This window comes from Tyto alba, unplaced genomic scaffold (genome assembly GCF_018691265.1).
Source record: "Tyto alba isolate M040663 unplaced genomic scaffold, T.alba_DEE_v4.0 Super-Scaffold_2, whole genome shotgun sequence".
NCBI lineage: Eukaryota > Metazoa > Chordata > Aves > Strigiformes > Tytonidae > Tyto > Tyto alba.
The window spans coordinates 14,712,632-14,728,840 of NW_024881282.1; the positions used below are offsets into that span (position 1 = coordinate 14,712,632).

Consider the following 16,209-nt stretch of genomic DNA (forward strand, 5'->3'; position numbering starts at 1 on the left):
TTTATTTCCCAATAGATAGCTACAGCTATGATTTAGTGTGCCAGTTACTCTTCATGTCTAACTCCTTGTTATGACCCTGATGGGATATTCTAGAACCAAGAGAAGGGTATGTGGTCAGTCCATCTCCTGCTCAATGTAGATGGTCTTGAGCTGCAAATAAGAAATTGTCTCTCAGGGATTATAATCAAGGTTCATAATTCTCAACCCTACTCTGGAAGAAAGTACTTAAAATCTTCACAAGGTGGCAGCAGTGGTCCACATGCAGGGTAATACCCCAAGACATGCCATTACTGCCCTAAAGTCATCTCACCCTGTGTCTCTTCTGAATGTAACCATAAAATATATCACAGACTATGCTGGGACACAATACAGTCTGAAGTTCTCCCAGTCTTATCCCTTCAAAGTATTTCAATTTGTACAGCTTAATTAATACACATGGGAGAGGAAAGAATTCATTACTCTATAACCTCACAATGATTTACAGTCATCTGGAAGAGAAAAGGTCAGGAGCTACAGGCCCTGCTCCACTGAATGTTTTCTAAAAAGAACTTAATTGGCAAGAACTTGCATGTCTGTAGATTATAAATTAAGTTGCCTAGATCTTCTGCAAATCCAACTCTCAATTCTTAAAAAGATATGTCTTACAAGAAAACTTGTTTAACTTTCATCTCACTCCATAGTAGTTCTTTCAGAATTTTAAGAAAAAATAACTAAGAAAAATGTATTAAGGAAAAATAGCTAGGGAGATTAAATTATGTTTTACTGTTCCTGGACACCTCTCATGTCCTATAACCAAAGTATCTAAAATCACAGCTTTGAAAACATTAATTTGCAGAGTTGAAAAACTGACAGTCTGAAATTAAGATTATCTGAATTAATTAGCATAGTGAAGGAAAAGCTAAATCAAGAATCCTCCCCCTCAAGCCAGAAAAGAGAAATCTCACATATTTTATCCTTGATATTAAAATTCCTTCCTGCTAAATTATTACAATTTTCTAACAAGAAAAGTACTTTAGAAAAGCAAAGTTTTATCAGAAAGTGTCAAAACTATTTGCAAAAACCGCCCAAACAATAATGAACAAAGAAAATCCTACATAGTTCCATTTCTTAAACATTAACTCATGTCAGACAAATTCAGGTAAATCTTCTGACAGCATCATTATTTATTTATTTATTTATTTTTGTCTTGGATAATTAAAATATTACTTGCACTCCTTTAGTTTAGCCATGTTAACAGAGTATTTGGGATTCCCACAAAACCCTTCCCAAAGTTACTGAACTTCAGTATGATCAGAGGACTTGCTTCTGCTGTTAATTTTGAAACAGAACAAGCAATGAATGAAATCTTGGCTTCAATGAAGACACATTATCATTGACACAAGTAAGTTCAAAATGTCATTCATATTATGCAACAGCAGAGTCTACTTACTCATTTAGAATCAGATCTGGTGCAAAATATAACATCTGACCACTGACATGTTTGTATGATCTCCATCCCATTGCAAAAACCATTAGACTCATCCAGGAATACTGAATGAGGGTTATCTGATCATCAATATGTAAATTCCGAAATCCTGGAAATGAAATTAAAAGTTAAAATACTTTGTAATTCTCATTTAGACAGTAGCTGAGTAGGTGTTCTGAAATTACAACTTTGAGCTATAAAACTGAGAATGCCCAGAAAGACAAGTGCTTTTGGGGATGTAGCTCTCAAAAGTTTGTGAAGTTTGTATAATGACTGGCTACCTCACTTTGATAGTTAACCTTGCCTTTTTGTTCTGATGCAGTATTTTGAAATGATCAAACCAAAATTAACTTTAGCAGTCAAAAATTATTATTTCAGGGAATCGGAATGCATCTCATTTCCTTTGATAAAAGTATGACAGTTCATAACATGATCACTGTAACCAACTCTTATTTAATAGAGATAGCGTGGACTTCAGTGTTTTTAACAAGAAATAGTTGTAATACAATAAATATCCATATGTAATAAAATAACTATCCACATATTAGTATCTTTCTTGCATTTAACTAAAGAGCAGCATATTCAGTTGTGTGTTTGCCTTTGATAACTGTCACTCTATGGTAACTTTAAGGATTGCTATGAATTGTCTGAGTCAATCTAGCAGCTTCCTGCCACTGAAAGCAGTGGTTCTGTTCTTCATTACCAGGTCCTGTTACTTCCTTCAAGCAAGCTATGCCATTCATGTTACCTACCCCTCAGAGAACTGGTTCAACTCATGAAGCCATCAGAAAACTACAAAGGGTTAAAAAAAAAGGTTTGCTTTCCTCTCACTTGGCAACACGAATCAGTTCAACCAAGAGGTCTGACAAGTGCAAGTTGCAATGGGTAAGGGCAGTGATAGAGACTATCTTTCCTGCAGCAAAGTGTCAAATTGAACTCATATGAAACTGTATTTTCCAAGCTTACTGCTCAATATATTGATTTTTCTATATCCCAGGATGAGGCCCCTACAACCATACAGACACGTACATACATAACACGGATTTTTTTTTTTTAATCCAATCTTGGATTCATAAATTCAGTTACTTCTCATTACCAATCTATTTGTAATCCACTTAGTCCTAACTGGTACTATTTATTACAATTTTTATCTATTGTTTTCAAAAGCTCATTTTAGTAAGATCAAGAATAAAGAATATGCAGAAATAGAAAGATCCTTTTATACCAAAAGAATAAATAATAGAGTAGTACTATAACGATCACAAACAGAAACTCTCTGAGCTTCTGTTTATTTTTGGAGTTAGTCTAAATATTTAGATGCATTCCTACAAAAGTGCCCTTTATTAAAATATATTTGATCAGCTATCTCATAAAGTGGAAGCTTAATCATTTTAGAATTTAAGAATTAACAGGCAGATAATATTCTCTTTTGACTGCACATCCTATGACATATTTGCTAAACTAAATTCACTACATATAAGAAGTGCTATTACCTGGTAGCAATTTAGACCATTTGACTACACAAAGAAGTTGCCTCTCACAAAGATGATTTAGACTGGTCAGCAAGGAACTTGGTGTTTCGGGTTTTGTATTGTCATAACCAGCATAGACAACTTCTGGCTCAATGCCTCGTAAAACACTTATCATTGGGGGAACAAACTGTATTTCTTGATTTGGAGAAAAGGACAGCCTTTGGGCTAGAGACTGGCTTTCATCTTGAAGGGTTGCTGGCTGCTGGAGTGCGACATCTAATGTTCTCACAACCTTAATTTTGTTAAACTTTTTAAATTTTCGACCTGAAAAAGAAAATTGTTGATCTGTTAAAAAGAATTAGCCAGAAATATTAGTATTTTTCAGTAGTGCTGGATTACACTCTTAAGTTATACAAGGAAAGTAGAACTGCCTTTGGAATAAGTTTTCTATTTTTTGATTATTTATATAATTAAGAAATAATCATGGAAAATTCTTAAGAGTTTCTCTCTCCGTATCTTCCTCCCTTCACTGAGAGATGAACAGCATCCACCCTTTAAAATTATTGCCATGAATTCTAGGTTACAGTAACCTCATAAAGTGTTTTCTGGTTCAGTTCCCACTGTTCTATCATATGCTGACAGCTAAGCCAGCTGGCTGTACAATTCAGTTTCTATTCAATGTTAATTAAGGATACTGTTTCTTTTTTCTCCCTAATATTCAGAAACAAAAATGCTAGCAATCAATTACTAAACAAAGAAATTCCTTTCCTCCAGTTCCACAATGGCATTTCAGTCTTATGGCTAAATTCTATTTTGTCAATCTCTAATGTAATATTTTCCTCCTGTTTAGCAGAAAGAAAATAGAATTCAGGGAATAAGTGAAATGCCAACAAATACTGTAAAACCACATGTCAACACTTACAAAACTCTTCGCTTTCTAAAAAATAATTTCTCTTTCTTAGTATATGTAATTCTTACTTCATACTGCAGTGGTTTGAAGAACACTATCTAGAAAAAAATAAACAGCTGAACTGCCTTTCCAAAATAAGGACAGGTATTACACCTGGTATGGTTATGGAAATATATATAGCTCTAGGTAGCAACTCTTCAAATTTATTTCATGGAAACAGTCTGACAGTGCACCGTATAGACACAGAAAATCAAACCTTCAGAGGTTCAAAGACAATAAGCCTCAGTAACATATAACCTTATTACAAGTTTCAATAAAAAGACAAATCCATGTAGAGGTGGCTGCATGGAACATATTTGCTTTAAATAGATCCTCAAAGGTGATTAAAACCCTGTTAGAATATTAGTTCTGCCAAACAAGTTTGACTTAGTGAAAAAAATGTAATAAGGACTGATACTTATGGTCTGATTTAGATGACAGTGGGCCAGTAAGAGATGTAGGATGATGACCAAAAAAAAAAAAAAAGGTAAATCATTCTGCTAAGAAAGAAAAAGTATAGATGTTTCAACCATAAAGAAAATAATAAAGAAGATGATTTTGCTCCAAAAAAACACCCAGAAATCATGTGGATATTTTTGCTCGTTGAGGTGTTGCATACTTTAACAATAGTAGAAAAGATGCACCAAATTTCACTGGATGAAAAGAAAATCCATGTCTGTCAAACTGTTGATCCACTGAGAAATTGCATTATAAAATTGCAATATGCAAAAAACCACTCTAAAAGTACAGGAGGTGAAAGGTAATAGAAGCATAACAGTATACGTCTATTTGGTTGAATTAAAATCGAGTTTATAACTCGCATATCAAATTGTCTTTTGAAAAAGGGTACTTTTATGTACAAGTGAAAGATTAGACAAGGGAACTTATCACATCCTAAAGGAAGGGGACAAAAACTTCTCCGTCTCTTACTGCCTTTTTTTTTACTTCAGTTAAAAGTAGCACTGTGCTGTCAGAATGCAACCAGTGCCCCAAAGAGGCCCTAGGACATGGGAGTAGGGAAGCACACCTGCACTTCAGCACATGCTCTGAATCCATTCTCAGCTATTTATGGAAGGATTCGAGAGACACTAGCATAGTCAGACTCATCTATTACTTTCCCCCTTGGAAAGTCCCAGTCTTCCAAACTACACACTAAACCAGACAGGTTCGTCAAAAATGGCTTTACTTAAGAACATGTCTATTCCATTTTCTTCAGATGTTCCCAAATCACAGAAGGTAGCAAATGTTATGAAAATCCAGTGTCTTCATTTTGGAAGACTTAGGATGTCTTCAGAGCATTAAATTGACTTTTCCAAAACATTTATTGGTACACAGGTAGTATAACTTCAAGCAAGATTAATACATCAAACATTGAAAAATTTATGTAGTTTCTAAATATTCTATACAGAACAAATTCTATTATTTAAATTATTCTTGATGTATTCTACTATAACTGAAGGCAGAATCAGTCCTCTCGTTTTGTGAACCAGACAGGATTGAGAAGATGAAGACAATCTAAAAAGACAAAATCTGCTTTTTAAAATAAATAATTTTGTGTTATCCCGTCATAAATATGCATGTTAATGCATTTCACTTACAAAAAAGTAAGTTGTACACAAAAGTGCATAACTTAAAACAGTATATAAAATCCAAAGGGAGCATACTAAACAAAATTTCAAGAAACACACCTTATTGATAGTATAAATATGAGTGATGAGCTCTTCAGTAACACTCATCATCCAACGAACTCAGGAGTCATGCTCCCACTAACTTGTGAGTTTAATTAGCTTAGTGAGTGCTCCAAGAATCTTATGCTCATTTTATTACTTGTGGTAAGAATACAAACATTTCTGATTAGTGACCCCTTAGTAAAGAACCAAACATAATCTTACACCTTATGTTACAGCTGAACCAAAAAAAAAACCAAACCCAAAAGAATAGACAATATATTATGACAAGAGACATAGGGCCAATTTCTATCATAACAAAGCTATACATAGTCCTAAACATGCTGGGAATTTCCCACTAACTATTGTTAGGCATGAAGGAAAACAGAAGGAACAATGCATCTGATAGTTCATAAATCATGATTTCAGGTATTTTCTGAAATAATGACTTCAGATACTTTTACAGTTCAGAGAACAAGTAAAGAAAGAAACCAAACAGAGTGCTTATTACATGGAAATGTTAGTAGTTAATAAGTACCCATGTTTCCAAGTGATTAAATGTATCAGGATTAATGTCACACTGGTTTGCAGAACTGCTTATGTGCTTATTTCTAATTATGTTGCTTAACAGCCATCAGCAAAGCAACCTCACTTGTTGCCCACCTACTGGAGAGGTGACTACTAATAACTCACAGTAAACTTTTTAATCTACCATTGTCAAATGAACGCAAACTCTTAAGGACATAAAAAAAACAACGGAGATTTGACAATAGCTTGTTTTTTCAATTGCTGCTTACAAAAATATCCAGATACATTCCTGCTGTAAGATAAACGATAAACAAATGTCTCCACTTAGTCCTATAATGCATAAAGAATACTAATCCACTCTGGCAACTATTCATCTTAATGCTAAAACCTGTCTGTGCATATTTAGATAGCACACCTTTTCTTTGTAACATTTTCATTAGTTTTAAGATAGCGAACCACTCAAGCAATTTCTTAGTATTCACAGTTCTCTTACCCTCAATTACTACAAATAGCATGCATATAGTGTTTGTGTACTACATGTACCTAGAAAACATAAAGAAATTTAAAAAAATAAAACCTACTTAATCTCATCATAAAGTATATTATGATTTTCTCCTTAATACATAATTCTGTATTTTAGTATCCTTTCAACTAGGTATAGAGAACGATACTGCTAATCAGACATTACTGACAGTAGACATTTCATATTAAAATGGTTGGGTTTCTAGTAAAACTCTTAACATTTCATTAGCCTCCTCCATACCCTATAATCAGGTGAAAAATGTCAATAATTTATTATTCTTGACAGAACACTGCAGCTCTGACTTTAAGGTCACTATGCTCTTGTGTTTTGTGTAGGAGAACAAGCTGTGTACACCTTAGGAGGGTGTGTACAAAATAAAGGAACAAAGCAGCAAAGCATTAGTAATACATCTTGATTTTAATAAACCCTTTGATGCTACCTCAGAAAATGTTACCTGGAAAATTAATTCAGATTTGTCTGCACGTAATCACTGCAACGTGGACTGAACGCTGACTGAAACAATGAAGAAAGCGATAATTTAGCAATACAGCTGAATAAGGAATCTGTGATAGTCAGCCTGGGAATATTACAGATTAACTGATAGGAAATAAAAAAGATGGTTATTTGTTTATTCCAGGACCCATCACAGCTACCTGCTATCCTATTTGGTAGACAATCAGAAAGAAGACAGATTAATGTGTCCAGTTATGAGATTATAAAACTCAAAGACAATTAACACTCCCATAGAGAATGACAATTATAGAATTATGAAATATATGCTTCCAATTATAGTTTTCTTCTATATATTAAGAAAAAAGAAACAGTTCATATAGTGAAATTGGTTACTAATGCTATTTGTTGCTATTCTATAATTTACTTACAACAGACTACAAGTTATTTTAGAACAATTCAGGTTCATTTTACTGCTTTTGAATTAGGGTCAGAAAATGGAACTGCTGTCAATGTAAAATAACATTGTTCTCTAGGTTTATGGTTGCCACTCAGTAACATTCAGTGGAACATAAGTCTACTTCTCCCTGCAGTAAGTTTAATTTAATTAATGTTGTAAGAATCTTTAGAATCTTATCGTTAATATCATGTAAAATCTTAATATTTCTCACCTTGATTAAGCAATATTGGAAGTCTGCTTCTAGTAATTGAAGGCTAGCATTGAGAAACTAAGTAGCAGGAGTAAAAGAGCAGAAGTGTATCTATGTAAATTCTGAATAGCAAAAAATAGAAAATGCACAAAAAATCTTAAAGTATAGTAGGCTGTAAACACAAGAAAAGATTTAAAGTATTGGCAATTCTGATTTGTTTAAAATATGCAAAGATATGTCTGAGTGTGTAATTTGTTCCATTAATTGGAAATTTGTTTATGGACACTTATGTCCTGGGGAAAATTATCTAAGCCTAGTAGTACCCCATATATGAATCATATTGTGTTGATGAGCACAGCAAGTTGCAGGTAGGAAATATTGTTCATGTGATACAATAAAGGAAGTATAAGAAATGGCTGAAAAGCAGAAGTAAGAAAGACAACAGTAACAGTAGAAAGATAATTATAGTTAAAAAGTCTATATTGAGACTTTTTGTTGCTTTGGATTTTAAATCCTCATTTACAAATAATATAACCTCACTCTAGTTTTCCTCATTTTTTATGGCCTACATTTGTGTTTTCTCCTCCTATCAGTATTATGCACTCCATTTCACCCTGCATAGAATAATTAGCTTCCTAATCCCCCCCACAACTGTTGACATCACTAATAGCACCTGAAATACTACACTCAACCAGATGCAGGTGAGAAAAAACTAGAGATGCCACAGTCCCTTTTTACTTTTTTCCATTGCCTCACTGTTCTATTCTAATTCCTATTTGCTCTCAGATCACTTCTTTCCAGAAGATGGGGTAGGTGGATGTATCAGGGCAGAGATCTGATGAGATGGCATGCCCCTCTGAGAACTAGAGGAATCAGACTGGGACAGTCTCCTCAAAAAATGGAAGACAGCTTTGATTAGATATGTTTAGAAAAAGGCTAATCAACACAACAAGCTGGCTAGATAGAACAACCTAGCACTAAATACAAAGAAACTATTCACACTTGCTTCATAACAGTTAAGAAAAAAAAGTGATCCAAAGAGAAAGAGGAAGTTTTTACTCTCTCTATACATGATAGTAAAGGACTAAGAGTCAGAGAACTTTTCCCTCAAGTTTTGGTTTCAAGTATGAGTATGTAACATCCTCATATGAGGACACAGTAATGAGGACATACCATCTCACCAATATTGCTAGCAAAAGCATCCAACTCTTTCTGTTTTAGGCACCTGCACCAAGAGCAAAATGTTAAAAAACACTAGGTAAACTAGCATCCATAAATGTATGCAAAATGTAGAACGAAGTCAAGCCTTCTGCCTACTTTTCGTATGCAGAATTACTATGCAGAACAATGCTGAAGCAAAAGGACTTGATGATGCTATTGAGTTATCACACACTCTTCTGCTTGTTGAAATGGTGCTGCTTGTGATGTTAAAACACTTGGCGTTTAGTTACTGCTGTTATCCAGACTACCATACATGAAAATTCAGGTTACATCATCATCAAACTCTTGGCTGTGCAAAAGTGCCAGAAATTAATTTTTACCTGTATTTATTTACACCAGCTAGGATCACAGAATGGTTTGGGTTGGAAGCAACCTTTAAAGATCATCTAGTTCAACTCCCCTGCCATGGGCAAGGACATCTTCTATAGTTCAAGTTGCTCAAAACTTCCAAGACAACCTTGTAAGTTGTCCCAAACCTTAAAAGATAGGCAATATATCTGCCACCTCCTCCTTTCCTGAGTCTCCATTCTTACCACATACATTCCACAGCCCACTCTGGACCCCTTCCTCCTCAGCTTTCTCCTCTTCAAAACCTGGGCAAACAATGCTTCAGGTTTTGCCTTGGTAGTAATACTGTTTCTCTACTGCACTGCTATCCCAGCTCTAAAACACCACTTCTCTCTGAGAAGGATCCAAAGGACATGTTCTTTTCCTTTTGTCTCTCTTCCCCAAGACCAGTGCCACCATCACACTCATCAGCTCAGTTTTTTTTACTGAGAGGTAGCACTGACTGACCAAGATGCAGGAAGGAGGGAGAGACAGTAACATCAATTAGACTGATGGCTCTCGTTACCCTGTTTCCAATGCTGGGGGGTGAGAGGGATGAAGTTTGGAGATGACTCAAAGGAGAGGTAGCACTGAAGGTCTAGGGAGGTTCAGGAGTACAACACAGAACACAGTCCATACCACAGCAGCACCTCTCTCTCTTCTCATCCCGCTGGCTGCTCCCTGGAGCTGCAGCACTGTCGCTTGCAGAAGATGAAGTACTGAGAGCTAACAACAGCTGCTCACTGCTTGGAAACTACTGATTCACATCACCAATAAAAGTATAAAATGTAAGAATGACTCAATGGCCACGTGTGCAGAATACTCCAACACCATGCAATATCACAGGAGCTGAAAGCATACAGCTGTACAATCAAAATATAAGTCTGAAAACTAAATACACGTTTTGACTCATGAATGAACACAGATTAGCAAGATAATGAAATTACACACAGTATATAATGTCAGTTCTTCCTTCAGGGATAAAAAACAATACATAAAATGCAGAGATAGAGAGAGATGCTTGATGCACTAAATTGAATTATATTAGAAAGAAATCAGGTTTTGTCCTTCCTTTTTTTTAATTCCCTTTGAGAACTTATTCTTTTTGTCATCTTTATATAACCATTTGCTTATAGTCTTAGCCATGTATTTTCAAGCTTTGTGCTGATGCAAAACTTTATATAGCTAAATTCTCAGGAAAAATATGAAAAAAATAGAGGAAAAATATGCATTATTCCTCCATGTTAGCACAGAAAAACTTGCCATGTGTCTACCTGATCCTACACCATTTTCTCCCTGTAGGTTTTCAAAGGCATAATGCTCAATTTTGATTACCGTTACATAAAATAAAGCAAATATGTTACAGCAAGAACTAATACAAAGAGAGGAATTCCCAGCATCTAGTATGCAATGTCTGTAGTGCTGGTGTAACCACTGCCTGGCCCTCCTTGGTGGAACACAGGATATAATTTTGTTGACATGTACTCAAAGCAATGATGGAGAGCACAACAGAAAAAAAAGAAGGGGATACTACTGATTCCAGTGTCAATCTCAATTTGCTTCCTTATTTTTTACCTAAATCAAGTTTTCTGATCCAAAATTATAAATAAATACATATCAAAGACACCATTCCAGCCCTTGCAAGAGAAAGAGTATAAGGGTACACAGTAGGAGAGACAGATTCCTACAGAACGGTATTTTTGCTTCAGGATTTGCACTCATTAAAATTATAAGGAATTTTAAAACATCAGTTAATTCTTCCAAAATAGCATTTTAATGTTGTTCTTTCCTTTACAGCATCAAAGTAATGCTGTTTAAATGCAACAGATTGAAGGTAGTGTTCTTACTGCCTATTTCTCTGAATCAGATTTGAAAATCAGCTTACCTCCCAGGACCATACCGGCTTGACAGCACTTCCTCAAGCGACATGCTGGACAGTTCTTCCTACGAATTTTATCGACTATGCAGTCATTTCTTCCAGCACATAAATAGTTGTGCTGTCCTGTAGGGAAGAGAAAAACAGGATTAATACTATGTTTTCTAACATGACAAAATTACTTCTGTGTACAAATGTTCCAAAAATAACAGAGAATTAAAAAAAATTATACTTGATCCATTAAAATGCTCCTTCGTTTTATGCTAACTTTCAAATAATCATATGTTTAGGTTAGCTCTTATTGTTTAATTCTGAAGGACTCTATTAGGAAAAGCCTGTTGTGATTGTATTAAAACTGAATCTTTTTAATGAAATTAGCTTCCAGCAGAGCAAAAAATTAAATTCAACTGATATCTTGACATTTTTTTGAACAGAAACTTCAATGATACTTCCAAATTTCACTTTAAGAGAATGAAAAAAGTATGGTTTTTTGCTTTAGTATCATATTGATAATTTCTGTGATGTATTTTAATTTTGAATAAGCAAACAAAGCTAAGTACATAAGATAAATCAAAGCTAATTTTCACATATCCTTTCAAATTAAGACCTGGTTACCCTATTAGGTTTAATTTTAAAATCCTGCCTGTTTGTGCACATCATCCTCTATTCATTTCTGTAGTTTCAGTTTCTTACCACTACCTAGCATGAAAACAAAAAAAAAGTATTCTGAGAGCAACAAAATGGATCCAAAAAGTATGGACAAACTACAGAAGTACTAATATCATAGATACTTCTTTCATAGAATATTGTGGATGTGGGCCTCCAAATATAACAGACATCAATACCAAACCTTTGAAATTTTCACTAATTTCTCAATCAGTATAACTCTGAGTCAGCCATCTGATGTCACCAGTAGCAAACAAATCTGAGATGGTTATTCTACTCAGATGCTCTTATTCATCTTTCTTTATAACCCTGTTCCATCCTTTTTCTGCACACGGTAAAACGAGCAACTGTTCACCAGTAACTTTTCTCCACAGAAGAAAGACAAACTGAAAATGAATCCTCAGATGACAATGCAGGAGAAAAACATTCTATTCGAAGAAAAGAAAAGAGCTAGTGCTAAACCATGTGAAACAAAGTATTTGGTTTTGTGCTAACATTTTTTTAGATAATGAATTCATTTCTTACCCATACTTTTAAGAACAACTTGTTTGGTTTTAGTGAAAGAAACCTGATTGCCTGAAATTATTTTTTTTAACAGTTGTTTTTTTTTTTTTTTTTTTTTTTTTTTTAGAAAACAACAGGTCATTAAAAGCAGTTGCCTTCACGTATTGCCTGGCATTTAGAGTATTTAGTAATGCAGTAAAACAGAAGAAACTCTCATTTGCTTTCTCCCATTTCTTCCTTCTTACAGGAAACATTACCAAAAGTAACCAAATGAATAAAAATCTGTCTTGCATTTGGCACTAGACCAGGAAGCAAAACACTTATTTTGAACATGTCTTTCTTGGGATTATTTGCAGTTTTTCCTCGTTTTGCTTTGCCTTTAATAGCTACAAAAGCTAAGTCTTTTGATAAGCAAATTTTAAAACTGTTAGTTTAACTAAAATCTATGAAGCATCAGATTATCTCTGCGTATGTGGCATTCAGATGCTTTAATGTTCAGTTAGTTTACAAAAGAACAAGTAAGCATAGGGGTTTTGTTTGTGGATGTCTTGATTTTGGGGTTTTTCTTTGGTCCCCTGAAAGGTATCTCTTCTGGACCTTTTTCTTAAGGAATCCTCTGAGTCTACACAAGATGGTCTGAGTCCATTTAACCCATGTCCATTTCAAGACCAAAAATGGATTATTTATTTCCCATAAGGCAGTAAATGCTCACAAGCAGCTCACAATGCTACAGGCATTCCAGTTGTACTTTTCCCTCTATAATGACACAGAATAATGCTGATCTACTAAAGTCAATGCCATATCGTGAAATATTACTCTTCAAGTACTCAGAGAACACTGTTTATACATTCTAGAATGATGTCAATGTTTAGAATTTGCTCTTGATGCCAGTATGCGATTTGCATACTCAACACCCAAGTGCGTGCTCTGACTGCTAAAGGAGGCTAAGGAGTTTGGGTAGAAGCAGTAATGGCAATACTGTTTCTGCTGGAACAGGTAATCATCTGGAAAAACAGAAGTTAATAGCCTGATTTATACTGATACACATTTAAATAGCCCATTTTATTTATATAATAGTGTTTAAATATTATGCATCTATGATTAAGCATTACAAATCAAATTGTAAAATTTTTAATTTACAGTTACACATTTAAGTATAGCTACAGATCTTAAAAACCTCTTCATAACTTTGTGGTTACAAGTAGATCCAACTTTCACTTCAATCGAAAATGCATTAATTACTTCATCATTACATAACAATTCACAAACTGCTTAATATAACAAAATTGATTACAATAAAATTTTTCACATTTGCAAAACAAATTTTACATTAATCACAATTATGAAAGCTACTCTTCAATGCTCAAACATTCTAAACAGGACTAAATTAAATATTCTAAATTCTAGATTAAACAGGATTAAATAATCTCTCTGTCCAGTGCATACCATGGAAGAAATGAGGTCTGTTATTGGAATTTACGCACAGAGAATATGCTTTGGTCTTCAAAAAGTATTATTTGATACCTAATTATTTCATAAATTGTATTTTTAAATATAATATCTGATGACCTAATCTTTATTATGTCTTCACCTAGTTTATTCCTTCCATAAAGCCTCCATGATACTAGCATAAGAAAAAGAAGCAAGAAAAAGCCAAAACTCTGCCAACCCAACCCTTCTATGAGATTATGGTGATAAAACCTCAGACACTTCTTGATTCTCACTGTCAACCATTTCCTTGTTTTCAAGACTATAAAAAAGTAAGCCATATACTGAACTTGAATTACACCTTCATGTGAGTCTTCCACTCCACTCACCTCTATCCAATCTCTCCTTAACACCTCCTGTCTGGAACTGTATTACATCCATTCTCATCCAGCTACATATTTGTAAAATACGTAAGATTCAGTTATAGAGTATTTTTCATATTCTCATCTGTCAGGTGCTTTTTTATTGTCTCAGCCATCTGATTGGATTCCATAGCTATAGAAAATCTGAGTATATGTTCTCACTTGAGATGGTTTCAACACTGTGCAGAGCTGGGTTCTGAGAAATTGCTATTTGCTTGACATTAATATTTAAGTGGCAGCAACCATCTGAAGGACAGATTGTGTAAGAAATGGAAAACATGCCAAATATTTGGTTAATTTCAAAATTATGGGACAATATTTAGTTAGATTAAACTGTTTGCAATGTTTTCATGGGATACTAAAACATTTAGTTGAAAATACATTTGCTGTATCTCAGTCCTTAGGATCATCTACATTTTAACTGATTGGCTTCAATATGTGAGCATTGCAGCTCTATTACATGCAAGTATTAATATAGTGTCTAAAGACCCCTGCCACAAAAAATTCCTGTTCCATTGGTACCTTGTCATGCAGTATTTTTTATATGGCTACTGTCGTTGTAACCAGGAAAAAAAAAAAAAACAAACTAAAAAAAAGGATAGTAGTCTAATCACTAGAGCACAGGTCAAAACGTAAAGACTGATATTTATGTTTCTTACAAAAATATGAATCTGGCAAATTCTACTTTCTCAGAAGTCTTCGCCCAATGTTAAGTTTCCTATATGTTTACTTTTCACCTCTTTTTGAAAGCGCATATTGTGGTTCTCTCAACTTATCAACGTATCAGCTTGTGACTTAGATTTGATTGAGAATATGGAGAAAATACAGATAATTTAATCTGTTACTCATATGTTCCAGATTCTTGTAGGACAGCATTTTTCTTCACCTCCATCAAAGTCCATTTGTGTTAGCAATGGTGGAAGTCCTAATGGAAACAGGCAAATACAATTTTAAGTACTATAATGACAATTGCTATACTGGCAAGTTTATATGAGAAAATGGTCAAAATGCCAATGGTCCACAAACACAAACATGATCACAAGCTTTGCTATCAGTAAAGCTGCACAGATCGTACTCCAGCACTGAGAATTTTTAATCTGAATACTGCTGCAAGTAGCACATACAGTGTATTTAAAAAATGCATCATTAACTTAGCTCACTGACATGCTTCAAGTCACCTAAAATCACTCGAGTAAACTAATGAGTTGCAGACATTTTGCAGATGTGCAAAATATGGAAAACATGAGGTTTTATCTGTACCAGCGTTATCAGATGCAAGCAGTTATTTGAGTAAGTGCATCTGTGCTGAATTGCTGCCACCCTGCACAGAAGCAAAGCACTTGCTTGCAAACTCTCAGTTCCTCCTGTCTGCAAATAAAAGTACTTTTTCAAATCTTTTCTCTCTCTCTCATATGTGATTCTGACTCCCTGTACCACACTTAACTGGCAACGCTTTCATATAAAGTCGTATCTCTCCCCACCACTGGAGGACTGTTCTTTGCAAAACATATCACAGTGTTTTATTTAGTCTAGTTTTAGATTTCTGTCTAAAAAACTCCAGATATCTATTGCATCTCTTTGTAAATTATTTTATTGCCAAATTATTTTATTGTCACATCTCCCAGTGTCGATTTTTTGCTGCCTGAGAGCTAGCCTCCAGGTTTTGCTCAATAATTTACTACCAATATGCTTTACCTCTTACAATATTTTTCAAAAGTACCAATTAAATCAATAGGTTTAAAAAACAAAAGGAATTACTCTTTTAACATAATTATATTTGGAACATCTTGTCAGGGGTTCTTGTGGAAGGCAATAATAAGCATGGTTTCAAAATAAACAAAATAGAAACTAGGTTCACCTGTATACCTGTACTAAACATAATAGTGCAGATGTAGCTTTTGAGCAAAGCTTTGACTTCTGGAAGCTAAGGCAATATACTAGGGTAAGGATTACACTGTACTTGCTGTGAGTCAGGTTTTCTGTAACTAGACAAACTGTCTAGCCTAGTTCATCATCAGTAATGGGAAACACAGGTAACTTGACCTTTGCTCTAATTTAAAT

The 16,209-nt window shown here is 34.4% G+C and overlaps 1 protein-coding gene across 2 annotated transcripts in view; it reads right to left on the reverse strand.

Annotated features, from left to right (window-relative positions):
- PGR (progesterone receptor) overlaps positions 1 to 16,209 on the reverse strand; it is a 39,181-nt gene that overhangs the window by 11,419 nt on the left and 11,553 nt on the right. Inside the window, exons 4-6 of one of the 2 annotated variants that reach the window (XM_042793090.1) lie at positions 11,138 to 11,254; positions 2,959 to 3,261; positions 1,430 to 1,574 (exon numbers count right to left, since the gene is read on the reverse strand). In XM_042793090.1, the coding sequence (XP_042649024.1) occupies positions 1,430 to 1,574; positions 2,959 to 3,261; positions 11,138 to 11,254 (565 nt within the window). The remainder of the gene's footprint in view (positions 1 to 1,429; positions 1,575 to 2,958; positions 3,262 to 11,137; positions 11,255 to 16,209) is intronic. The other variant, XM_042793091.1, reaches the window with a different exon arrangement.